Source organism: Monodelphis domestica, chromosome 1 (assembly GCF_027887165.1).
Source record: "Monodelphis domestica isolate mMonDom1 chromosome 1, mMonDom1.pri, whole genome shotgun sequence".
NCBI classification, from domain to species: Eukaryota; Metazoa; Chordata; class Mammalia; order Didelphimorphia; family Didelphidae; genus Monodelphis; species Monodelphis domestica.
In genome coordinates this window covers 43,772,602-43,800,421 of record NC_077227.1, presented here as the reverse complement: position 1 = coordinate 43,800,421, position 27,820 = coordinate 43,772,602, and the positions used below count along the sequence as shown (strand labels likewise).

The 27,820-nt window shown below is 36.5% G+C and overlaps 1 protein-coding gene across 1 annotated transcript; it reads right to left on the bottom strand.

Annotated features, from left to right (window-relative positions):
• Positions 1-391: 391 nt before the first annotated feature.
• LOC100015828 (cytochrome P450 2E1) lies at positions 392-15,418 on the bottom strand. Its single transcript, XM_001364864.3, has 9 exons — positions 15,205-15,418; positions 11,928-12,087; positions 11,289-11,438; positions 9,617-9,777; positions 8,554-8,730; positions 6,678-6,819; positions 4,162-4,349; positions 2,719-2,860; positions 392-1,245 (listed from the first exon to the last, which is right to left on the bottom strand). Exons 1-9 carry the CDS (start codon positions 15,379-15,381, stop codon positions 1,061-1,063), a joined length of 1,482 nt encoding a protein of 493 aa, XP_001364901.1. The 5' UTR covers positions 15,382-15,418; the 3' UTR covers positions 392-1,060.
• Between the last annotated feature and the right edge of the window lie 12,402 nt (positions 15,419-27,820).

The window sequence follows — 27,820 nt, the reverse complement described above, 5'->3', positions numbered from 1 at the left end:
ACTCTGATGCTACTTTCTATTGATTCAAATAGGCCTTTGAAATTGTAGAGATGTGAAACCCTCAGCCTTCATGGTGTGCCTGCTTTTCCCTGCTTCCCTACTCCTGTCAACACCACTAATTCCTTAAAATATATGGGAAATCTAATAAATATCTTCTGACCCCTACCAGTTTTGAATTATGAGCATAGGGTTTTCAGTCCATCAAAAGTGTCCATGTTTCATTTAGTTACTTGGGAATGACTAAAGTACTGAATGGGATAAAAATTCTTAAATATTGATGCAGTTGTAACAATCAGCCCATGGATTTTTGTGTAACTGTGTGTGTGTGGAGTGTTCCATATGCTTTTCCATAGGAAAAGTCAGTGAATAAGCAACAATAAAGTACCAGACCTTTATTAAAGGTAAATTTTATTGCATACAAAGCAAAGATATTAAACTCTTGTTCAGGGAACATGAGTTGGAGGTGGGGACAAAGAAAATGGGGATAAAGATTCAGCCAGTCCCATAGAGAGACAAAAATATGAGCACAGTTCCAAAAGGGCAGTATACATAAAGTTCAAGATTTGGTGTGATTATCTTCAAGTAGAAGGTGACTTCTTGCTCTAGTACCAATGTTATGACAGAAACGCAATCCATTTCAGAAGCAAGATGTTTAGACTGTCACACACAAGTGATTTTGACCTTAATACAGAAGAATGTCAAAGATTTTATAGAGCTTGACATAGAGTTAGTTTTGTTTGGCTTTATATATCTAATATCACAGATAGTCAGAAGTTTATTAGGTAGAAACCTGGAAATTTCCAACAAAGAAGATTCCAGACATAAGGTCCCAAAGAAGGGATGGGGAAAGGCTGCCAGACCAGAAGATTATGTGTTTAACTTAGAAACCACCTGTCCCCACAAGAGCTAGAAGAAGAAACTAGAACAATTTTTAAAATAAAATTTTTTTCCATTTCACAAAAGATTGTCTCTATGCATAAGAAGCATATATCCCCAATAAAAACCTCTTGATTCCAGCAAGGAATTTAATGGGTTGTTCAGCACAGTGCCTTCTTCACATCTATGATCGAGGCAGAACGCAAAGCTTATAAATTGGTGGGATGGTGCCAAAACCAACAGTGAGTGGGCTGGTGTCAATTTTTTCTGGACTGATGAGAGGCTTCAAATTAAAATGCTGTAAAATTATGGTCAGGAATAAAAATATTTCCATTCGAGCCAGACCTTCTCCAACACATACACGTTTTCCTGGGAAGGAACCCAAGTAATATTAGTCAATGACATTATTCAACTTATCCAACACAGTTAATAAATACATAAGTAGCAACTCAATGGGCTGCTTCCATTTAATAAGAATATGTCAAATGCCTAGTATGGGCTAGGTACTAACTTGGTTGAGAGAATAAAAAGGGAAAAGCAAATTAGACCCTGCCCTCAAGAAATGTGTTTTTTATTGAGGGGAAAGGCAACATTTAATCCTAAATATTGGGGCATAGCCTATGCAACTGAGAGAGAATCAGAATAATCTTCATTTAACCAGGAGCAATTGAGGCATACTTTCAAGGGAGCTAGGAATTTGAAGAATTGTTACAAGTTGAAGACAACAGTAAGGGAAAAAAGTGCCATAGAAAAATGCAGACACCTAGGATCATTTCATATATGAGGCAAACATCTCTGAATACATTGAAATATTGCTAGCATGTATATAGTACCATATTGGATGTTTGTAATGATAACCCCTAGTCATCAAGAGAATGTTAAACCACGTGCATTTTTATCTAATCAAGGAGTCAGGGAAATATGGCATATATTTTAGGGATGTGTGGTTGCTGAACATGCTACAGCTTCTTGAAGTTACATGTGAGAGTTGGGGAATGGGCAGCCCTGAAAATGGAGTTACTAGTTCTCTCTGAAAACCCCTATATATCTCAGATGCAGGAGTAGTACATACATGTAGCATCTAGGTTGTACAGTGAATAGAGTATCAGGCCTAGAGATGGGAAGATGAGAATTCACTCCTAACCTCTGACTTTATTAACTATGTAGCAAGCCAGCTACCCATGTTGGCCTCAATTTCTTCATTTATAAAATGAGCAGGTGAAGAAAATGGCAAACTACTTTTTATCTTTTCCAAGAAGAGTCAAGATGGGATCATGAAGAGTCAGACATGATTGAAATATCTTAACAACAAAAAAAAATATTTACATAAAAGAGAGACAGATCTCAATTCAATTTATGTCAAATCTTCTTAACAAATAGAGTAGATGTTGAATGAGATGCCTGGGTATATAAGTAGTAAGTTTCCCACAACTTAGGTCTTCAAGCAAGAGTCAGTATGGGGCAGTGGGAAGAAAACTTTATTTGAAGTCACAGGATGTGGGTTCAAATCCTGCTTCTATTTCTTCCTTTGTGACCTTGGGCAAGTAGGGCCACCTTTCTGGATCCCCTTTTTTCTAATATGTAAAACAAAGGAGTTAGACTTGAATGATTCTAATTTCCCTTCTAGCATTAAGACTCTGATGCCCTGAGGTTGTGTGTTCCACCTGGGTAGAAGTGGAATGAGATGAACTTTTGAGGTACCTTTCATCTCTGAGATGCTGTGAATCTTTCTGAGTTCTGGGATGATAACAAATGTAAATTCAAATCAACACAGAGTGGCAAGAAAGTAACTCTGAGGGCCCAAGTAATTCATGTTAAAGGATGAAAAATGACATTACTTACCTGCAGAAAAAGCTTTGAAGTAGTCACTGTATCTAAATTTCCCATTTTCATTCAGAAAATGTCCTGGGTCAAATTGTTCTGGATTAGGGAATTCTTCACTGTCCAGCATGACAGAGTCTAGTGTTGGGTATACTGTTGTGCCCTAAAATGAATAAACACCCCACAAATAAACCAAATTACCAGATGAGTTGCTTGAATTTGAAAACCCTTTAGTGAAACAGGGTCGTTGTAAAGCTCAGGAAATTCATCTATTCAAGTTTCCAAAGGTGCTTGTTTATAGAAGGTAATGTGCTAGAGTATATTGAGCATTGGATATGGATTCTGAAGCCCTGAGCTGGAGTGCTAGATATTTCACATGTGAAACATTACAATGGGCAAATTCTTTGCCTACATTTATTTTAGTTTTCTCACCTCTATTTTACATTGATGGTAGTTTGGCTAGGAACTCAAAACAACATCTATCTCAAAGGATTACTCTAAGAAGAATATTTTCTAACTTGGAAAACACTATTGTTCTTATTTGAAAATCTTCAACACCAATTGAGGTTTTAAACAAATATTCTACATGCTGGACAATTGAGAGAAAAAGATGAACACGTAATAATCCTACCTATAGGGAGAATTTATGTGGTGGTCAGATATGTGCTAAAATAATTATGGTCAATAAAAGAGTTGGACAAATTGCTTTGGAGAAGAAAGAATATGGGAGAGAAAATTTTTGAAGAATTGTCCAAAAAGCAGTTATAAAAATAGTAAAACAGATAAGTGACACAGAAGGATGAGGATCATGTATAGGTAAACCTGGTAGCTACCAAACAGGAAGTATCTAGATTTAGGGAAATATCATTAGGGTTGGCTCTTAAAACCAATATTTTTTCAACTTATTATAGCATAGAAATCTAGAATATAAATCTCAGGAGACAAGCTCTAACTTCCATGTGGGAAAACTGAAGTCAAGCTAAATAAATACCTTTCCTCAGACTTTTAGTTAGTTAAATATTTTATCAGTCATTTACTATGTGCCAGACACCATTCTAACCAATGGTACTGTCAGTACCTCAGACTATGTTATAGTCATTGTTGTCATTTGTCATATTGTTCATTGTTATCATTTTTACGTAGAATTCTAGAAGTGGAAATGAACTAAGAACTTGTTTGCACCTTCCTTTCTTTTTGCACATACATAAATCAAGCCCTGTGAAGGAAGCAATTTGGTCAATGTCTCATAGGTAGGAAGTAGCATAGTCAAGATTAGATTCTAGTCTCCTAATCTCAAACTATTGGTAAGAATCTCACAAAAACAGAGCCTGATCAGTTCTCTGAAGCTGGAGTATCACTTCTCTGACCTCTCTTTCTCTGATAAGAAATTTGACCAATGAGGCAGACAACTTCTACTTAGCACTTGTACATGTGTAATAATAGAGGAAATGGGATTCTTCTGACCTTGGGTAGTAGATATCCTCTGAAATGGATGTCTTCATGCATTACGTGGGGCAGGTTAGAAGGGACGAGGTTAATGACTCTCTGGATCTCATGTACCACAGCCTCCATGTAAGGCATGTTTATTTTGTCCTTCATGGAAGGAAGTCGGTGTGGTCCAATCACTCGATCAATTTCTTCATGGAGTTTTTCTGTCAAGATATACAGAGGGGTTAGAACTCCAGAAGAGGAATGACAAATAGGAATTGCTACATTATGCTACTATTTTTACATTCCAAGAGGTATGTAGGAGAATGACATAGGAGGGCATTTGGGACTTTACTGTTACTGTTGTTTAGTTGTTTTAGTCATATCCAACTTTTGGTGAACTTAGTCACAATTTTCTTGGCAAAGAAACTGGAGTAGTTTGCCACTTCCTTCTCCAATTCACTTTTAAAGATGAGGAAACTGAGGCAAACAAGGTTAAATTACTAGACCAGGGTCACCCAGGTAGTAAGTTTGAGGCCATGTTTAAACTCATGAAGATGAGTTTTCCTGACTTCCTTCCTGATGGTAAATCCATTGAGCCACCTAGTTGCCCTATTTTGACTTTTCTGTGGTCAACACATATTTTAGGAACAGAAAAGAAGTATGGAAAACTAACTGTCCTATTGCCCTGCCTGTACAAGAACAATCAGGGAATGTTGTCTCACCCTCACAGTGACTCCATGAACAGAAATTTTCATGGGCAAAAGGCCCATACATGTACCCAACTCAGGGTATTTTTTTAGAAAGGTATATGCATCAAAATATTTATAGAATCACTTTTAGAGGAACAAAGACCTAGGAACAATATCATTGTCCATCAACTGGGAAATGGCAAAAAGAATGGTGACACAAGAATATAATAGCATATAAATTCCAGAATTTAGAAAACATGAACAAATGCAAAGGGAAATAAGCAGAATCAGGAAAATGTTACACAAAAGATGACAGATATAGAGCTAGAGATGATCTACTTCAGTGCTATCCTTTTACATATGAGGAAACTAAGGCCCAAGAAGATTGAGTGATTTGCCCAAGGTAACAAAGCATGGTCACAGGGAGTTGGGAAATGCTGAATATGCGAGTTTATGTTCATAGAATTTTAATGAACAAGAATGAACTTGCTAGTAGACTTTATGATGATACAATTATGATTCATCTATTGATGTATCTAAGCAATCCATGCAGGTTATTTGATTGACCTTTCTCTGTCTGCCTCTCACTCACTATTTCTCTCCCATTTAGTCTTTCTTTCTCCATTTCTGCCTGTCTGCCTCCTTTTCAGTTTCTGTCTCTATTCCTCACCTGAAATAGATTCACTATAATACAGTTCATCAGAGAAATTGTTCCATTCACTGAATGATTCTATTCCCCCTGTTTAGTTGTCACAATTTAAGGCCCAGACACTTGGAAGTCTCTCATGCTCAAGCCCCTCTTGTTACAGATAATTAAATTGAGTTCCAAAAAAGATGAGTGAATTCTATGGTCACAAATAGAGTCAACAGCAGAGTCTAAATTTAAATACAGGTCATGTCCACTTCAGAATATTCATGATGAAAAATGCTATCCACCTTCCAGAAAGAAATAATGAAGTCTGAATGCAGATCAAAGCTTTTGGTTTTTTATTTTTATTTTCTTCATGCTTTTTTTTGGTTCCTTATGAGACGTTTTCAACATTACCAATATGGAAATCTGTTTTGTATGGTCTTGCATGTATAGATCATATTGCTTACTGTCTCAGGGAGATAAAAGGGAGGAGGCAGAGAAAGAAGGGAGGGAAAGAATATATGGAACTCAGTTTCAGAAAGTGAACATAAAAATGATCACTTCATGAAATAAGAAAAAGATAAAATATTACATTAAAAAATAAAGATGTTGGCAGCCCTTATTTTTGGTCAATAGCACAAGTGGAAGCACACTGTTGACCTGCCCTTTATTACTAGATTGCATATAAATGATATTATTCCCAGAAAATAATATAGGCATATCATATGATTCCCAAACCACTACCATTTAAAATTCAGCTCAAATTCATCCCCACAAGTGTTTTATTAGGCTAAGGGATCTTACTCTGAGTTACTGATTTGAACCAAACCCAGTGCTTGCTAGCTGGAATTCCTGTGCTTTTCACAGTATCAGGCTCTCAATTCCCCTACCTCTTTCCTAGTATTTACCACTAACAAGAACATCCATTGGACCATTTTTATTTCTCAAAGACTAGTCTTCCTCTTCCTTATCTCACTGAGAGGCAATATGGTACAACGGGAAACACCACTAAAAGGGTCTCTTCTGGCTCAAAATTTATGATCCAGTGATCTCAGTAACAAATCCTACAAAATGAGGGACTACATATTAGAAAAATTCAGAAACCTTCCTAAAATTATACATCTTGGTAGTGACAGAACCAAAGCTAGAACCCTAATTTGTTGAATACCACTAGCACTGTTGTGTCCTCATACCTCATCCATTGTTCAATTGTTCCTAACTTATCTTACCTTCCACTTTGGGGTGTTTTAGAAGTAGAAGTAATCCATATCTCAAAGTGGTGCTGGTAGTCTCTGTTCCAGCAAAAAGTAAATCGGCCACAGTGACTGTTACATTTTCTAGGTTAAATCCAAGTTTTTTCTTCTTTTGGTCCTGAAAAGTATTTGGCAGAGACATATAAGTGATTAATTGGTAAAAAGAGAAATACTTTCCCACAGACACAGTAATATCTGTCAATTCTCCCCTTCAATCTGAGTTATGCACAAAGAAAATGAATAGGGCATTAAGGGGATCTGAATTCAAATCCCACCTGCAGTTTTTTGACAGCTGCATGAATATAGTTCTCAGCCTTATTTCTTCATTTATAAAATGAGAATCTATCAAACAAGACCCTAATGTCTTCTTCTACTCTAGCCATATGATATAGCTAGCATTTACATAACATCTTAAGGTTTCCAAAGCATTATACATGTTATCTCATTAGATCCTATTAAGAAGGTACTATCGTTATCTTCATTTTTCAGATGAGGAAACTGAAACTGAGCAGTCTAAGTAATATGTCCATTGGCACACAACTGCTAAGTGTCTAAGAATGGATTTGAACTCAGGTCTTTCTGACTCAAAGGCCATATCTCTAATCTGCCATACTACCTAGTTGTCTATGACATGAGAAAAAGCCCTTTAAACTCAACCACCCCTTATTCTTAACTGTGAGCAAAGAAATGCTGGCTACTACTTGAAGGCAATTTTGGTCCTATTTTATTCTAGCCTCAGTGTCTCTACAATAGAACACCTGCATGGAAATTGGCTAAGTATTGAGTTTTGGGTGAATTTGACCTCACTGGATGATGAAGTGGGAGTGGAAGATGTTTTCTCCCATTCCGTGAATTATGTCTCCTTGACCTGACTATCAGATGTCTATTGTTTTGGGCTTTGACTGTCCTTTAAGTCACCCTGGGAGTCATAATGACCTTAAAAATGGGAATATGTTTCCAAACATCACAGGGACATGGCTAGGATACAAGTCAAGACAAGCATGTTTTCTGATTCTGTGTGGCCCCCTTTTGTGGCATTGACAGAGAAGCTCAAGTTAGGTTTTAAACTATATTTGTGGCTTTGGTAATTATACAAAAGGTGTCTTTCAGGTCTATGATCCTAAAATAGACCATCTTTGGAAAGACAAAAATTTATTTTAATTAATCATAGATTACTTTAATCTATAAAATATACCTAATCATTTTATTTCCTTAAATCTTCCTCAGTATATCTGCCATTTTCTATCTCCTTTAAAAATAAGTTGTCTATTTTATATTACTCTTGATTAGAACATTTTATTTTAAATTGAACATTTTCTTGAGTTTCCTTCTGTCTTTTCAGTATCTTTTGTCTAAAGCAAGGAGAATTGTAAGTTTCATGTAATAGTATAATCCTTAAGGACTTTTAGTTGCAAAAGTTTAAAGGATTCTTTAAAATTTTCTACAGATTGCGTTGAGATGCCATCAGTTAGAAAACTGTTCCAAGCATGACCTAGAGAAGGATGATTAATGCCAAAAGGAGCCCTTAACAGAACTTACATTTCTATTATCTAATGAAACAGGTTAAATAAGAAATCTAGCTTCAATCAAAAAGGTTATCAATTCTCCCTAAGCTAGTTAGTTTGCAGAAACACTCAAAGATCCTATCTAGGTAGACAAAGAGAGCAATATAGAATGAATGTGAAGAATGTAAAAAAACATTCTAGAGAGTTGTAAAATGACTGTTTAAAGCCTGCATCTTGTTCTGAATTTTCTGTATGGCTTTTCAACCTGCTTTGTCAAAGCTCTCTAGACCTAATTATGCTGCAGAAGCCGACAGAGTCAAATGACAAATTGATGTTTTATGTCATACCTTCTCCATTTGGATGAGTAGAGTGTCAGTTAAATCATAAGGGTGATTAAGATCCACTACCTCTTGGTGTTCTTTGACTTTTTCAAATACATACTGCTTTGCTTCAGATATATTTTTCAAAAGTTTCCGGTGACTTCCAGGTAGGTAACGCAAGTAAGATCCTATATTATTGTAAACCTAAAAAGAAGAATTAATAGTAATAGTAGCTAATACACTTAATATTTACCACTTGCCAAACTCTATGCTAAGTATTTCAGAATCATTATTCCCATTTGATCCTCACAATAGCCTTGCAAATTAAGTGCTATTATTATCTCTTTTATAGATGAGGAAACTGAGGCAAATACAAATTTAAGTAATTTGTGCAGGGTCACAGTAAGTTTCTGAGCCTGAAATTGTACCCAGATCTTTCTGACTCTAGATGTAGTACACTATACACTGTACCTTCTAGCTATGTCACCACATTATGGCTTGTTGGATATAATATGAGATTGTTCACTGGAATGATTGTTCACTCTATAGCTTGATTTAATATCCCCATCTCTTTCTCCCTTCTTCAGTCACAGCATCGTTTCTACCTATGTCAGAAATGCTATTGGTACTGGAAATTCCCACACAGGCAGTTTAGTATCACAAATGAAGCAACACATTTTTCATATATTCACAGTCAATATTCATATTGAATTCAAAATTCACATATTCATATAAAATTAAGGAACCTCATATTTAAAAAATGTCTTTAGATTTCTTTTAGTAGAAATCATTTCTGAAGCAAGACTCCCTATAATAGCATTGAAGATAAGTGATTATTCATCCCTCATTTAAAATCTCTCAAGATGAGTTATTCATTAAATATCAAGATAGCCCATTTCATTTTTTGATAGATCTAATTTGTTGATGGGTTTTTTTCTTTATAGAGATCTGTCATCTGGTTCTCTATATTTTCTACCTGTTGAACTTTCTTTTTTTGTATTTGTTGACTATAGGTTCAGCTCAATGTCCCCAGAACAACTAAAACAATGAAATGAAAATTCTTTTCCCCATAAGATAAAAATGACCTCACCTGGATCCAGGGTGAGCTTAACAGGTAGAAGTCTTCATTGTACAGATGCAATAGCCTTTGACACATCTTGTCTGAATAGTCAAGGCGACTGTGGAATAGAATGTCATGGATGACATTTAAGGGACCACCACCAAGGACGAAGGTTGGATCAAAGGGTTGAGCTGAAAAAGGACAAGTAGCAAAAGGAAGATTGGTGATTTAATATGCAACAGTCTTATTACATGTGTATGAGTGTGTGATAGAATGGATACCAAACTCCCTTCTCTATTCAATGTTTCAGTCTTTTACAAATTATAAATCCATCTAACTGGGGATCAAATCTCATTGTCATTACACTGCTTCAACTGCTCTGTTGATCTATCTTGTAACACCAAGGGTTTATCATTTCCCTGATTTAATATTTCATATTATCTTCTCATAACACTTAAAGGACAAGAGGCAGTATTAAATACCTACTCTTCCCCACCCATACAATAATATCATTTTAGAGCAGAAATAATCAAGACCCCAAGATATAAAATGACTTGATTAAGATCACATAGGTAGTAAGCTTCCAGAATAAGATATGAGTTTAACTCCTCTGAATACAGTCAGTACTCTTTTTATTATTCTATGTTGCCTCTGAATTATTAACTTCTATTTTTATTGTGCTTTTCTGGGCTACAAATCTCTTTTTCATGCTTTCTATCATTTGATCTGTACAACTACTTTGTGAAAAAGATCAGGTAGGCATTGGAATTGTTATCTCCATCAAACAGAAGAGGAAGTTGAAGGACAGGGATTAAGTGGCTTGTCCCAGGCCACCTAGAGTCTGCATTCAAGCCTAAATATATACACCAGAAATAGATTATTCTGTTCATAGTATGCAATATTAATGTAGTAATAAGAGATCCCTTACTCTACCTTCATATGTTCATTTAGTCTAAGGAATGAACCTCTCTGTAGCCTAAAGAAGTTATTGGACAATTTTCTGCATTTGGGATGGGACTAAAGAAACTAATTTAATTATTTCCTTACTTCTAAAACAGAAGAGTCACAATAGCAAACATTATATGAGTGTCTATGATTTTTCAAAAGAGATTTTGAAAAGTCCCAAGCTCTGGAAGCATAAAATCTCATATTCACAAGGGACTTTGGAGCTATGCACTTCCTACCTATGACAAATCTCTTTGAGCCAGTTTTCTCATCTGTAAAATGGGAGGGTTAAACTAAGAGACCTCTTGGTTCCTTCCAACTTGATTATTATGACCCTTTGATCATCTATTTTCCCCCATTTCTGACACAGAAATAATCTTGAGTATGCAGGACATGCAGTTGCCCCAACTTTAACCTAGGTTTTTGGAGATGAAAAATTCTACTTTTAGTCAGCTGTCATTGTCAGCATTTTTAAAAAAGTATTGAGCTAAAATCTCTGTTTTTCTGTCTCTGTCCATCTTCCTATTGTAGTTTATGGCTTGATTTCCCAGCCTCCAGTTAAATAATGATAAATCCTATAGCCTTACTCTCCTAACCCCTCACCACATTCTCACTTATATTATCATTCCTTGTGCCCCTTTCTCATCTCCCTAGCTAGAATATTCTCACAGAGGGCAGGGATTACTAAATGTTATTGGCTTCCATCAAGACCTCAATATATAGTGAATTTTTAATAAATGTTTGTCCAAACACGAACAATTTGTGTTCCTGAGTGCCTCAACCAGGAAGTGAGATTCCCTCTGAATTCTTTCTTCATTGCTCTGCTTTCCCATTCCATAATCTCTGAGGACTGTGAGGCCAAATCGACGTGTATCTCTCCAGGTCTCTGAATCATTGAAAATAATTCCTAGGGAAGAAAGATCAGTAAATGTGTATCACACAGTCATATTACATATTAAATCATAGAATCAATTTCAGGATAATAATATTGGATGTCAAAAAAGGCAGAGGTTTCCATGGAGGATATAGTCTTAGTTTTCAAGGGGCTTATATTCTCTTCAGAGATAAAACATGAACAGGGGTAAAGATAAAATCTCTCTCTCTTTCTCTCTCTCTCTCTCTCTCTCTCTATATATATATATATATATATACATATATATATATATAGTTAGTTAGTTAGTTAGTTAGTTAGTTAGTTAGTTAGTTAGTTAGTTAGTTCTGGAGACAGGAGGTCCTGGGTTCAAATCTGATCTCAGACACTCCCTAGATATGACACTAACCCCCATTGTTGAGGCCCTTACCATTTTTCTGTCTTGGAAAACATAAACAGTATGGATTCTAAGAAGAAGGTAAGAGTTTTATAAAAATTTAAAAATTGAAAAGCTTAGAGACCTACCAGAATTCTGATGGGCCTCAAAGGCTGGTATATCTGCTCTTCCTGCAAACTCATTTTTAAGGTCCAGCAAAGCTTCCTTTACAACTTTATATCCATGTAACACCACAATACGCCTTGAGCCAACATACACAGTGAACACAGGGCCATATTCTTTAGCTAGCTGTAAAGGAGCACATATATACATATATAGATATGCACAAACAAAAACTTAGGTCACCCAAAATCTAAAAACAAAACTCTTTTTTGTTTGTTTTACTAAAGGGATTATTTTCTATTGCCAGTCATTTTAAAACCAAGATGATTGGCAAGACTCATAACAGATATCTAGGATTATGGACGGTGCCAATTTTGATGATAGTGTAATTTTAGTCTAAGATTTGTTTATATATTTCCCAACAGTTTGATGCAGTATTAAAAATTCAGATGAGGGGCAACTTGGTCACTTCTTGGATAGAGAGCCAAACTTAGAGATGGGAGTTCCTGGGTTCAAATCAGGAGCCAGAAATTTCCTTAACTATGTGGCTCTAAGCAAATCACTTAAGCTCAGTTGCCTAGCTTTTACTGCACTTATGCCTTGGAAGCAATATTTAGTATTGATTCTCAGTTGAAATGAAGGATTTAAAAAGGTTTAGATAGATTTAAAAAGTTTAAATAAAAGATTTAAAAGTTTCAGATGAAATTTAGGTAGTAGTGTACATGGCAGTTTAAAAAAAAAACTTTCTTCAATGAATTGAGAGATTATAGGAGTTAGTTCTTTCCAAAGTTGGAAATGTAAGGGGTCAGTGAAAGTAATGTCAGATGGAAGAGAGGTCCATGGTAGAAAGGGCAGGGAAGGAAGAAGGGTTTATCCACAAATGAGTGTGGTGTTGAATTAAAAGTCATCAGAAACACTTTTAAAAAGAGTCAATTTATGAAAGGTTCAGTAGGATGCAAAATTTGTATAAGGTCAGTAGAGTCCAGATCCAGGACCTTGAAGCATGACACTAATCTTGAAATTGCCATATATTGATCAATACCACTTGACTTCACAATGACTGTAAATGGAAGTCAATACAAAACCAGGAAGATTCAGACTCTTGTTCTAACTCCACATTCCTAGACCCACCCAATCCAATGAAATTACCTATTCCTGAGTGCCCCTCCCTCAGGTGCTTCTTCTTGTTAATCTTGAACACTCATTCAAGATATAGTTATCAACAAGGAATGCTACTTTTAGTATGTTACTTCCACATAGAATACACATTTGTGCTGAAACAGAACATAAAAGTATTGGATGGGGAAGGGAGGGGACATCATTTTGATAGAGATGGTTAGGCCACTGCAAAGTTCTGCTTCCTCATAGGTCAGACCCTGCATCAGTGGTCCAATCTATTCTTGAATGGTTAAGAACTGAGTCATTCCACTTCCTTCTGACCTTTCAGAATTCTTCTTGCTTTTCTTTTGGCTCTCAATTTTGAAGTCACGTGATACACATAAGTATTGATCTAAGATAAGTTTCACCTTTCCAGTTCAACTCTGAACAGCTGTGGAGGGAACTGCCCTCACTTATGTCCAGCATCATTTTCATTCCTCCCCCACTCCATCGAGTCATCAACTTTTAGAGAAAAGGAAATTATTGCTCAGAAAGTCACACATTTAAATGTTTTCCCCACCAACAGTAAGGAAACTTTAGGCAGCAGTTATTATAAAGGGAATGAAAAATAATACAAGGAAGTTGAATTGAATCCTTACTTTAAGCTCCTAAATGATTTAGAGAATTAGTACCTGTAAAACTAAGCTCCTGTTAGGATTACAGCATTCTTGTTGATTGACTATCACCTTACCTTGTTTTGTCATTACTTCTCTTCTAATCCAAGACTTTTATGTTCTTCCTGAGCAAGGTTATATGAATGTTTTGTAATCTCTACTCACCATCTATTCTGCCTACCACCAGCTCAAAGTTTTCATAATACTCCTTTGCAAGGAGGAGAGAAGAAGAAAAAGGAAAGGAAAAGAGAGGAAAGGTTAAGTATGGAAGGAGAGAGAGATGGAGAGGAGTGAGGGAAAAAGATAGAAGGGGGAGAAAGAAAGGGAAAGAGAATATTTGTTATAAATTGCTTTATATCTATTATTCTGTTAGATTCTCTCAATAATCTGGAATATTTGTGGAGCAAGAATCATGCTACTCCCTTATATAGGAGAGGAAATGGAGGCTTAAAATGACTTACCCAAGAGCATATAATTTTAAAGAGGTGAGACCAAAATCTAAGTCCAGGTTTTAGACTTCATAGACAAAGCTCCTTCTACCATGATATGTATATTTTATGTCTGAGAAGGATGTAGCATTTCCCCAAACTATATTAGTCATAAATGTAATGAACATTTAGAGCTATAGTTTTCCATGTTTTCTGGCTTGAGCATAGAGAACTGGAACTGGAATCAGTAAAATGGGGTTCAGATTCTGCCTCAGATATATGTTGGTTATATCCAGAAGGACATGCCATTCAATATCTCAGTGCCTCAATTTCCTCATCTGCAAAGGGAAGATAATAATGTCTATATTTCCTATCTCAGAGGTTTGTACTAAAAAAGTCATGCATTTAAAAAAGCAGGATTTAATGGTGATAAATAAGTTCTATTTTAGGTACCCTGGCTATTACAAGGTGCTAAGCAATAGATCAATTGGGGAGGAAACAGTCAATTGAAAATAGTCTAGGCTTAGCAGAAGTGACATCACAGAATGATAACTGTTAGTCTATCCATTGACAGAATACAAAGAAACAATATCAATAAAAATCTAGTTTTTACCTGAGGATACTAAACTGGTTCAACCAAAAAGTTTGGCACAAAGTTTTCTGTGAAGACCTTAGCACTACATGATGAGAGATAACTGAAAATTATCAGTCCAAAAGTCTATTTCATACTAGGAAGATAATTTTTCCCCTCCCCATCACTTAAATTGGCTAAATGCTTTTTTGCTTTGATCCAGTGGTTTTAGAATCAACTAGATATAACAAAATCAATATCTAACTTTTGTGTGATTGAAAAGCACTTATGGGATCTAAGACACTTGAGAAGTCATATGGACCAAGTCATACTTGAATATAAATCCCTTCTATAATATCACAAGCTATATCATACTTAAAAATCTGCAATGCTGAGGAAATTGATTACCTCCTAAAGAAGACCACCATATTTTTGACAGTTCAACCATACTTGATTGGCAATTAATAAAAGCAGCATATTTTCTAAGATTTAAATCTTCAATTTATGAAAAAGAAAACAAAGCTTCTCATACCTTGGCAAAAGATTTTGGGAAATTCCTAATGTCCAAGGTGAAAAGATTTCCAATTATTGGAAGAGGAAATGGGCCTGGAGGAAGTTTCCAACTGCTCTGAATCTGCTTCCATACTGAGACAAAGAGTAGGAAAACGAACCAAACTAACAAAGCGAGAGTAGCGCCCAGAAAAGCCATTGGAGCTATGGTGGTCTTACTGTCAACTCAAGAGGCAGAACAACAACAGGGGACCTTTTATGATGCTTCCTATCCACATAGTACCACTAGTTAAACAATAACTAGTCTGTTCCAGGTTATTAATTTCCATTAGTTTGTGTTGGCTAACATTTCAAAGTATTACTTCTTGTGTTCTGGGTATTCTAATCTAACTGATCAAGGACAATATTAAGAATAAATATCATTCTGGATTCTACAAGTATTCTGGCTTGATTTCATCTGACATCAATGTCAACAAAAAAGAACATAAACAAGTTTTTTCCAATATGAGTTAGAAATTTGAGTAAAGGCAGGGGGTTAAGTGGAAAGAACCCATTCTTTGGATAGTGTCTGAGCCAAGGAGTCAATGCTTGGGCAACACATTCTTATTTTGGAACATGGCAAAGAGATGAAATTTCAATGAGGATAGTACTCACGTCATAAGAATCTTTGTGATGATTTCTCATTTGCAGATGTTGGGAAAGGAATTATTTGGTGAAAAGCAAAGTTATCAGGTAGGGACTAAAAATCTTGCTCAAGTACTTTATATTCCATAAATGTGATAACATATATACTATTATTAGGAGCTTTTCAGGTTATCTATTGTTGCCAATATTGTCATTGTCAGTTGATATTATTACACATACACCATGTTTCCCCATTCTCCTTTAGCTTCCATCTAAACAATGGGCTTTGGAACAAAAGAAGCAAGCCAACAGAAAAATCTGAATGAGAAGGCAGTTGTCTATTGCTAACCAGGTAGGATCTCCTTGCCTCAAAATAGACCTCCCTCTTTAAACAGATCAAAGCTCATTTTTCACTTCTGACCCCCATTTTACCCCTAACCCTCAAAGGGAATTGAGCATTAGGTTTTAGGAATTCTAACAACAAATAGTATTCTTAAATGTGAATGATATAGACCATGAGTAGAAAAATGATTTAAATGAAATTCATAATTATTTTCAATCTTTTTTTCACTTCACCACTTTCTTTTCAAGTAGGTAGAATAATGCTAAATGTAGTGCTCTCCCCTTCTCTCTCTCCCTCTCTCTCTCTCTTTCTTCCTCCATCGCTATCAAGTTTGAATTAATTTCCACTCAAGGGACAGGCAAACCAGTCATGGCTGAAGTAGCAAGAGTCTTTGCCAGAGACATGGGCATTAGGCAAATCATACTATCACATTCACTTTAATCACTATTTTACCTCAGAAGCTTATAGAAGCCCAAGATCCTAAGAAAAAATGTCTTGGTAATAGTAATGCTTCCAGCCCACTGCCCTCACTCACCATCTTGGAACACAAGCTTATATAGATGCAGCCTGGCAACTGCTCCTGTACATCATACAGTCACTGTTACTGAAGACTGAGAACAGAAAGGTCTCCTCATCAAAGTCCTTAACCCTATCAAATTGTTCAATATACAAAAACTGACTTGAATTTATTGATGCAAACAATATTAAAGGAAGGACATTATCATTTCCTTTGCTTCTGTCCTTTATGGATCATGGGATCTTTCCATTCAACTTGAGACTAAAATCAGCCATATATTTTATTTCCCCATTATAATGTTAACTCCTTGAGGACAGAGATAGTGCTTTTTTTTCTATTTTTAACTGTAGCACTTAACATAGTACTTTGGACATCATAAATACTTAATAGATGCTTTAATTATTCATTTTTTCATTCAGAGAGATGGCAATTTCTCTTAACAAATATTATAAGACAATGAGCAGAGAAATAGTGCTTGATGACATGAAGATTATGGAATCCCAAGAGATCATTGAACAAGAAATTGTAAATGTTTTAAAAGAGAAATAAAATCCATAAAGGTAGAAATGAGAAATAATTTTGCATGAGAATATAGCTCTCAATATGATATTTTAAAAATATTCAGAAGGCTAGAAAAAGTAGAATTCATAGTGAAGGTTTTCCCTAAGAAGTAAGAGATAAAAAGATGAATAATGATAATATAAGCAGAGTGTCTGGAATGAAGTTAAAATCATCCTTAGGAGAAATGTATAGAGATAAGATATATAGGTACATGGATAGATAAGTAGATAGATAGATAGATAGATAAATAGATAGATAGATAGATCTACAGGGAGAAATAGATAGATCACAAAAATCACATAAATTAATAAATCCAAAACAAATATAAAAAGGAAATATTGAAAATTAGGGGGGAAATATTCAAATGTAAAATACCAAAGACTATAGTAATAAATTAAGAAACTTAAATCAGTTCATTGAAAAGACAAACAAAATTAATAAATCTTTCACCAAATGAATTTTTTAAAAATTTTAAACATTATTTTATTTGGTCATTTCCATACATTATTCACTGGAAACAAAGATAATTTTCTTTTCCTTCCCTTCCCCTCTCCCACCACCTTTCCCTCTCCCATAGCCGACGCACTATTCCACTGGTTATCACATGTGTTCTTGACTCGAACCAATTTCCCTGTTGTTGGAATTTGCATTATAGTGTTCATTTAGAGTCTCTCCTCAGTTATATCCCCTCCAACCCTGTAGTCAAGCAGTTGCTTTTCATCGGTGTTTTCACTCCCACAGTTTATCCTCTGCTTGTGGATAGTATTTTTTAGATCCCTGCAGATTGTTCAGGGACATTGCATTGACACTAATGGAGAAGTCCATTACCTTCGATTGTACCACAATGTATCAGTCTCTGTATACAATGTTTTCCTGGTTCTGCTCCTTTCGCTCTGCATCACTTCCTGGAGGTTGTTCCAGTCTCCATGGAATTCCTCTACTTTATTATTCCTTTTAGCACAATAGTATTCCATCACCAACATATACCACAGTTTGTTCAGCCATTCCCCAATTGATGGGCATCCCCTCGTTTTCCAATTTTTGGCCACCACAAAGAGTGCAGCTATGAATATTCTTGTACAAGTCTTTTTCCTTATTATCTCTTTGGGGTACAAACCCAGCAGTGCTATAGCTGGATCAAAGGGCAGACATTCTTTTATAGCCCTTTGGGCATAGTTCCAAATTGCCCTCCAGAATGGTTGGATCAATTCACAACTCCACCAGCAAGGAATTAGTGTCCCTACTTTGCCACATCCCCTCCAGCATTCATTATTTTCCATAGCTGTCATATTAGCCAATCTGCTAGCTGTGAGGTGATACATTCAGAGTTGTTTTGATTTGCATCTCTCTGATTATAAGAGATGTAGAGCACTTTTTCATGTGCTTATTAATAGTTTTGATTTCTTTGGCTGTGAACTGCCTGTTCATGTCCCTTGCCCATTTGTCAATTGGAGAATGGCTTGATTTTTTGTACAATTGATTTAGTTCTTTATAAATTTGAGTAATTAAACCTTTGTCAGAGGTTTTTATAAAAATTGTTTCCCAATTTGTTGCTACCCTTCTGATTTTGGTTACATTGGTTTTGTTTGTACAAAAACTTTTTAATTTGATGTAATCCAGATTATTTATTTTGCATTTTGTAACTCTTTCTAATTCTTGCTTGGTTTTGAAGTCTTTCCCTTCCCAAAGGTCTAACATGTATACTATTCTGTGTTCGCCTAATTTTCTTATAGTTTCCTTCTTTATGTTCAAGTCATTCACCCATTTTGAATTTATCTTGGTGTAGGGTGTGAGGTGTTGATCTAAACCTAATCTTTCCCACACTGTCCTCCAATTTTCCCAGCAGTTTTTATGAAATAGTAGATTTTTGTCCCAAAAGCTGGGATCTTTGGGTTTGTCATATACTGTCTTGCTGAGGTTGCTTGCCCCCAGTCTATTCCACTGATCCTCCTTTCTGTCTCTTAGCCAGTACCAAATTGTTTTGATGACCGCTGCTTTGTAATATAGTCTGAGATCTGGGACCGCAAGACCCCCTTCCTTTGTATTTTTTTTCCATTATTTCCCTGGATATCCTTGATCTTTTGTTCTTCCAAATGAACTTTGTTATGGTTTTTTCTAAATCAGTAAAAAAAAATTTTGCAAGTTCCATGGGTATGGCACTAAATAGATAGATGAGTTTGGGTAGGATGGTCATTTTTATTATATTGGCTCGTCCTACCCATCAGCAGTTAATGTTCTTCCAATTGTTCAAGTCTAGTTTTAGTTGTGTGGAAAGTGCTTTGTAGTTGTGTTCATATAGAACCTGTGTTTGACTTGGGAGATAGATTCCTAAGTATTTTATTTTATCTAAGGTAATTTTGAATGGGATTTCTCTTTCTAGTTCTTGCTGCTGAGCTGTGTTGGAATTATATAGAAATGCTGATGACTTATGTGGGTTTATTTTGTATCCTGCAACTTTGCTAAAGTTGTTGATTATTTCGATTAGTTTTTGGTTGAATTTCTAGGATTCTTTAAGTAGACCATCATGTCATCTGCAAAGAGCGATAATTTGGTCTCCTCCTTACCTATTTTAATGCCTTGAATTTCTTTTTCTTCTCTAATTGCTACTGCTAGTGTTTCTAATACAATGTCAAATAATAGAGGTGATAATGGGCATCCTTGTTTCACTCCTGATCTTAATGGGAATGGATTTAGTTTATCCCCATTGCAGATGATATTAGTTGATGGTTTTAGATATATACTGTTTATTATTTTTAGGAATGACCATTCTATTCCTATTTTTTCTAGTGTTTTTAGTAGGAATGGGTGTTGTATTTTATCAAAGGCTTTTTCTGCATCTATTGAGATAATCATGTGGTTCTTGTTGGTTTGCTTGTTGATATGGTCGATTATGTGGATGGTTTTCCTAATGTTGAACCAGCCCTGCATCCCTGGTATAAATCCTACTTGATCATGGTGGATGACCCTTCTCATCACTTTCTGGAGTCTTTTTGCTAGTATCCTATTTAAGATTTTTGCATCTATATTCATTAGGGAGATAGGTCTATAATTTTCTTTCTCTGTTTTTAGCCTGCCTGGCTTTGGAATTAGTACCATGTTTGTGTCATAAAAGGAGTTTGGTAGAACTCCCTCTTTGCTTATTATGTCAAATAGTTTGTATAGTATTGGGAATAACTGTTCTCTGAATGTTTGATAGAATTCACAGGTGAATCCATCAGGCCCTGGGGATTTTTTCTTAGGAAGTTCTTTGATGGCCTGTTGGATTTCATTTTCTGATATGGGATTATTTAAGAAAACTAATCCTTCTGTTAGTCTAGGCAATTTATATTTTTGTAAATATTCATCCATTTCACCTAGATTGGTATATTTATTGCCATATAGTTGGGCAAAGTAGTTTTTAATGATTGCCTTAATTTCCTCTTCATTGGAGGTGAGATCCCCCTTTTCATCCTTGATGCTGTTAATTTGTCTATCTTTTTTCCTTTTTTTAATTAGATTTACCAGTACTTTGTCTATTTTGTCTGTTTTTTCGAAGTACCAGCTTCTAGTCTTGTTTATTAGCTCAATAGTTCTGTCACTTTCGATTTTATTAATTTCTCCCTTAATTTTTAGGATCTCTACTTTGGTTTTCTTCTGGGGGTTTTTAATTTGTTTGTTCTCAAGTTTTTTGATTTGCATTTCCAATTCCTTGATCTCTGTCCTCCCTAATTTGTTAATATATGCACTCAGGGATATGAATTTTCCTCTAAGTACTGCCTTGGCTGCATCCCATAAGGTTTGAAAGGATGTTTCGCCATTGTCATTTTCTTCAATGAAATTATTAATTGTTTCTATGATTTCTTCTCTAACTATCAGACTTTGGAGTATCATGTTATTTAATTTCCAATTAATTTTTGATTTGGCTCTCCATGTACCCTTGCCGATCAATATTTTTATTGCCTTGTGATCTGAAAAGGCTGCATTTATTATTTCTGCTTTTCTGCATTTGAGTGCCATGATTCTACGACCTAGTGTATGATCTATTTTTGTGAATGTGCCATGTGGTGCTGAAAAGAAGGTGTATTCTTTTTTGTCCCTATTTATTTTTCTCCCTATGTCTATTAACTCTAATTTTTCTAAGATTTCATTCACCTCTTTTACCTCTTTCTTGTTTATTTTTTGGTTTGATTTATCTAAATTTGATAGTGGTTGGTTCAAGTATCCTACTAATATGGTTTTACTGTCTATTTCCTCCTTCAATTCTCCTAGTTTCTCTATTAAAAATTTGGATGCTATACCATTTGGTGCATACATGTTGATTAGTGATATTTCCTCATTGTCTATACACCCTTTTAACAAAATATATTTACCTTCCCTATCCCTTTTGATTAGGTCTATTTGTGCTTTGGCTTTGTCTGATATCATGATTGCAACTCCTGCCTTCTTTCTATCAGTTGAGGCCCAAAAGGTCTTACTCCAACCTTTAATTCTAACCTTGTGAGTGTCAACGCATTTTATATGTGTTTCTTGAAGACAACATATGGTAGGGTTTTGGGTTCTGAACCACTCTGCTATTTGTCTACATTTTATGAGTGAGTCCATTCCATTCACGTTCAAACTTATGATTGTCATTTGTGGATTCGCTGGCTTTTTAATATCTTCCCCTCGTTCTGACCTTTCTTCTTTAGCTTTCTCCTTTTGAACCAGTGATTTACTTTAGGTCAGTCCCCCTAGTCCCCTCCCTTGAGATGCTTCCCTTTCTAGCCCCTCCCTTTTTTTGCTCCCTCCCCCCACCCTCTCCTTAAATTTCCTTTCTTTCTTGCCCTAATGGATAAGATAGAATTCAGGATCCCACTGGATCTAGATGTTCTTCCCTCTCAGATTTGATTTCACTGAGAGTAAGTTTTAAGTAATTCCACTTCACACTCTCTTCCTCTCTTTCTCATATGAGAGTTCTTCCCCTCCCCTTCCCATGTGTATCTTTATATGGGAAAGATTATTCTATTGATTCCCCCCCCCATTTCGTGAAGTTATTCTTAGTATTATCGATGGTTCCTCCCTCCCTTTTCATTTCTTTGCCCCCACTTTCCGCAAATCTTCTTAATGCCCCAATCTTTCCCTATGCATGTTTCTTCTAACTACTATTATGATGCTACAATTTATGAAAGTTACACAAAACATTTTCCCCACATATTAATATATATAATTTGATGTAAATGTAGTCCTTATAGAAGAGACTTTGACTTAAAGAAAAAGATAAGATTTATCTCCTTTTCCCTTTCTTTCATATTTACCTTTTCATGTTTCTCTTGCTTTCTGTGCTTGGATATCGAACTTTCCACAGAGCTCTGGTCTTTTTTTAGCAAATGCTTGGAAATCCTCTATTTTGTTGAATGCCCATACTTTCCCCTGGAAGTATATAGTCAGTTTTGCTGGGTAGTTGACTCTTGGTTGGAGACCCAGCTCTCTTGCCTTTCTAAATATCGTGTTCCATGCTTTGCGGTCTCTTAGTGTGTTAGCCGCTAAGTTGTGTGTGATCCTTATGGGAGCCCCCTTATATCTGAAGCTCCTCTTCTTGGCTTCTTGTAGGATTTTCTCCTTTTCTTGGAAGCTCTTGAATTTGGCAATTACATTCCTAGGGGTTGTCTTTTGGGGATTTAGTATAGAAGGTGATCTATGAATCCTTTGTATTTCTATTTTGACCCCTTGCTCCAGAATGTGGGGGAAATTTTCTTGTATAATCTCCTGTAGAATAATATCGAGTTTATTGTTTATCTCTGGTTTTTCTGGGAGAACGATAATTCGGAGATTTTCTCTTCTCCCTCTGTTTTCCAGATCGGTGACCTTCTCAGTGAGATATTTTATGTCTTCTTCTAATTCATTAATTTTTTGGGTTTGCTCTATTGATTCTTGCTGTTTTATCATCTCGCTTTCTTGGAGTTCCTTGATTCTGGTCGTTAGGGACTGGTTTTGCTTTTCAGCTTTGTCTGCCCTTCTATTGGATGCTTCAAGTTCTTTTTCCAATTGAGCAGTCTTATCTGTCAGACTGCTGATCTCTTTCTCCCATTTTTATTTCCAGGTTTCCTTCTTCTGGATAAGTTCCAGTTTGAGATCTTCCAGAGCTTGTTGATAGTTTCCATTTTGGGAGGCATGTTCTGATTTTTTTTTTTTTTTGGATTTCCTCCTCATTCTCCACTTTTCCTCGGGTATTTCCACCATAAAAGTTTTCAATAGTCACTTTTTTCCCTTTCTTCCTGGAGGCTTGATTTTGGGCCATGTGAGCCATCCCTTTGGTGGTTTTATTCCCCTTTCCTTTTTGGTCTGGGGTCTGGGTTATATGGGTGGTTTTTCTGTGAATTTAGGTTGCTTCAGAGTAGTTCTTCCCAGCCTCCAAGGTTTCTTTAGAGAGCTGGGTCCCTGATCACAGCCACATTGCTCAGGTGTTCAGCTCCTCCCAGATAATCAGCGCATGGTCCACCCCTGGTATTTAGCTCCACGGAGATGTTCAGCGCAGCCGCCCCAAGTACAGCTCCACTGACCCCAGTAATCAGCGCCGGATTCTCCAGTGAAACCGCCCTGAGACGTTTTTTCCTGGCAGTCCCCAGATCCCAAGGACCCTGGAGTGGCCCCCTCCCCAGACAGAGAAATTCCCCACTCACTCGCTGTCCCGGTGAGCACTCAGGTAGCTCACTCTGGTTTGGTGGGGGAGGTGGGGTGGGGGAAGAGTGGCTCAGTTCACTTTTCTGTGCAAGCTTTTCCTCCTTACTATAGTGTGGAAATGTTCAAGCCCCACGTACCTTCGCCTCTGTGGAGTACTGGGAGTAGTGGGGTGTCCTTCTGTTCCTCCAAAGGTGATTTTTATTCTCCTTTGATGTAGTCTATTTCATTCGGTGCCTTGGAGAGGAAGTGTGTGGCATCTAGATTGCAGCCATGATTCTTCTTTCTCTGTTTTTGGACTGCCTGGCTTTGGAATCAGTACCATGTTTGTGTCATAAAAGGAGTTTGGTAGAACTCCCTCTTTGCTTATTATGTCAAATACTTTGTATAGTATTGGGATTAACTGTTCTCTGAATGTTTGATAGAATTCACAGGTGAATCCGTCAGGCCCTGGGGATTTTTTCTTAGGAAGTTCTTTGATGGCCTGTTGGATTTCTTTTTCTGATATGAGATTATTTAAGAAAACTATTTCTTCTTCTGTTAGTCTAGGCGATTTATATTTTTGTAAATATTCATCCATTTCACCTAGATTGGTATATTTATTGCCATATAGTTGGGCAAAGTAGTTTTTAATGATTGCCTTAATTTCCTCTTCATTGGAGGTGACATCCCCCTTTTCATCCTTGATGCTGTAATTTGCCTTTCTTCTTTCCTTTTTTTAATTAGATTAACCAGTCCTTTGTCTATTTTGTCTGTTTTTTTCAAAGTACCAGCTTCTAGTCTTGTTTATTAGCTCAATAGTTCTGTCACTTTCGATTTTATTAATTTCTCCCTTAATTTTTAGGATCTCTACTTTGGTTTTCTTCTGGGGGTTTTTAATTTGTTCGTTCTCAAGTTTTTTGATTTGCATTTCCAATTCCTTGATCTCTGTCCTCCCTAATTTGTTAATATATGCACTCAGGGATATGAATTTTCCTCTAAGTACTGCCTTGGCTGCATCCCATAAGGTTTGAAAGGATATTTCGCCTTTGTCATTTTCTTCAATGAAATTATTAATTGTTTCTATGATTTCTTCTCTAACTATCTGATTTTGGAGTATCATATTATTTAATTTCCAATTAGTTTTTGATTTGGCTCTCCATGTACCCTTGCCGATCAATATTTTTATTGCCTTATGATCTGAAAAGGCTGCATTTATTATTTCTGCTTTTCTGCATTTGAGTGTCATGTTTCTATGACCTAGTGTATGATCTATTTTTGTGAATGTGCCATGTGGTGCTGAAAAGAAGGTGTATTCCTTTTTGTTCCTATTTATTTTTCTCCCTATGTCTATTAACTCTAATTTTTCTAAGATTTCATTCACCTCTTTTACCTCTTTCTTGTTTATTTTTTGGTTTGATTTATCTAAATTTGATAGTGGTTGGTTCAAGTCTCCTACTAATATGGTTTTACTGTCTATTTCCTCCTTCAATTCTCCTAGTTTCTCTATTAAAAATTTGGATGCTATACCATTTGGTGCATACATGTTGATTAGTGATATTTCCTCATTGACTATACTCCCTTTTAGCAGAATATATTTACCTTCCCTATCCCTTTTGATCAGGTCTATTTGTGCTTTGGCTTTGTCTGATATCATGATTGCAACTCCTGCCTTCTTTCTATCAGTTGAGGCCCCAAAGGTCTTATTCCAACCTTTAATTCTAACTTTGTGAGTGTCACCCATCTCATATGTGTTTCTTGAAGACAACATATGGTAGGGTTTTGGGTTCTGAACCACTCTGCTATTTGTCTAAATTTTATGAGTGAGTCCATCCCATTCACGTTCAAAGTTATGATTGTCATTTGTGGATTCTCTGGCTTTTTGATATCTTCCCCTCATTCTGACCTTTCTTCTTTAGCTTTCTCCTTTTGAACCAATGATTTACTTTAGGTCAGTCCCCCTAGTCCCCTCCCTTGAGATGCTTCCCTTTCTAGCCCCTCCCTTTTTTTGCTCCCTTCCCGTTCCCCCTCTCATTCCCTCCCTTTTTTTGCTCCCTCCCCCCACCCCCTCCTTAATTTTCCTTTCTTTCTTGCCCTAATGGATAAGATGGAATCCAGGATCCCACTGGATCTAGATGTTCTTCCCTCTCAGATTTGATTTCACTGAGAGTAAGTTTTAAGTAATTCCACTTCACACTCTCTTCCTCTCTTTCTCATATGAGAGTTCTTCCCCTCCCCTTCCCATGTGTATCTTTGTATGGGAAAGATTATTCTATTGATTCCCCACCCCCCTATTTCTTGAAGTTAATCTTAGTATTATTGACGGTTCCCCCCTCCCTTTTCCTTTCTTTGCCCCCACTTTCCGCAAATCTTCTTAATGCCCCAATCTTTCCCTATGCATGTTTCTTCTAACTACTATTATGATGCTACAATTTATGAAAGTTACACAAAACATTTTCCCCACATATTAATATATATAATTTGATGTAAATGTAGTCCTTATAGAAGAGACTTTGACTTAAAGAAAAAGATATGATTTATCTCCTTTTCCCTTTCTTTCATATTTACCTTTTCATGTTTCTCTTGCTTTCTGTGCTTGGATATCGAACTTTCCACAGAGTTCTGGTCTTTTCTTAGCAAATGCTTGGAAATCCTCTATTTTGTTGAATGCCCATACTTTCCCCTGGAAGTATATAGTCAGTTTTGCTGGGTAGTTGACTCTTGGTTGGAGACCCAGCTCTCTTGCCTTTCTAAATATCGTGTTCCATGCTTTGCGGTCTCTTAGTGTGTTAGCCGCTAAGTTGTGTGTGATCCTTATGGGAGCCCCCTTATATCTGAAGCTCCTCTTCTTGGCTTCTTGTAGGATTTTCTCCTTTTCTTGGAAGCTCTTGAATTTGGCAATTACATTCCTAGGGGTTGTCTTTTGGGGTTTAGTATAGAAGGTGATCTATGAACCCTTTGTATTTCTATTTTGCCCCCTTGCTCCAGAATGTGGGGGAAATTTTCTTTTATAATCTCCTGTAGAATAATATTGAGTTTATTGTTTATCTCTGTTTTTTTTCTGGGAGAACGATAATTCGGAGATTTTCTCTTCTCCCTCTGTTTTCCAGATCGGTGACCTTCTCAGTGAGATATTTTATGTCTTCTTCTAATTCATTAATTTTTTGGGTTTGCTTTATTGATTCTTGCTGTTTTATCATCTCACTTTCTTCAAGTTGCTTGATTCTGGTCGTTAGGGACTGGTTTTGCTTTTTCAGCTTTGTCTGCCCTTCTATTGGATGCTTTGAGTTCTTTTTCCAATTGAGCAGTCTTATCTGTCAGACTGCTGATCTCTTTCTCCCATTTTTCTTTCCAGGTTTTCATCTTTTGGATAAGTTCCAGTGTGAGATCTTCCAGAGCTTGTTGATAGTTTCCATTTTGGGAGGCATGTTCTGATTTTTTTGGGCTTTCCTCCTCATTCTCCTCTTTTCCTTGGGTACTTCCACCATAAAAGTTTTCAATAGTCACTTTTTTCCCTTTCTTCCTGGAGGCTTGATTTTGGGCCATGTGAGCCATCCCTTTGGTGGTTTTATTCCCCTTTCCTTTTTGGTCTGGGGTCTGGGTTATATGGGCGGTTTTTCTGTGAATTTAAGTTGCTTCAGACTAGTTCTTCCCAGCCTCCGAGGTTTCTTAGTGTGCTGGGTCCCTGATCACAGCCACATTGCCCAGGTGTTCAGCTCCTTCCAGATAATCAGCGCGTGATCTGCCCCTGGTGTTTAGCTCCGCCGTGATGTTCAGCGCAACTGCCCCAAGTACAGCTCCACTGACCCCCATAATCAGCGCCGGATTCTCCAGTGAAACCGCCCTGAGACGTTTTTTCCTGGCAGTCCCCAGATCCCAAGGACCCTGGAGTGCCACCCCCCCCATACAGAGACGTTTCCCACTCACTCGCTGTCCTGGTGAGTGCTCAGGTAGCTCACTCTGGTTTGGTGGGGGAGG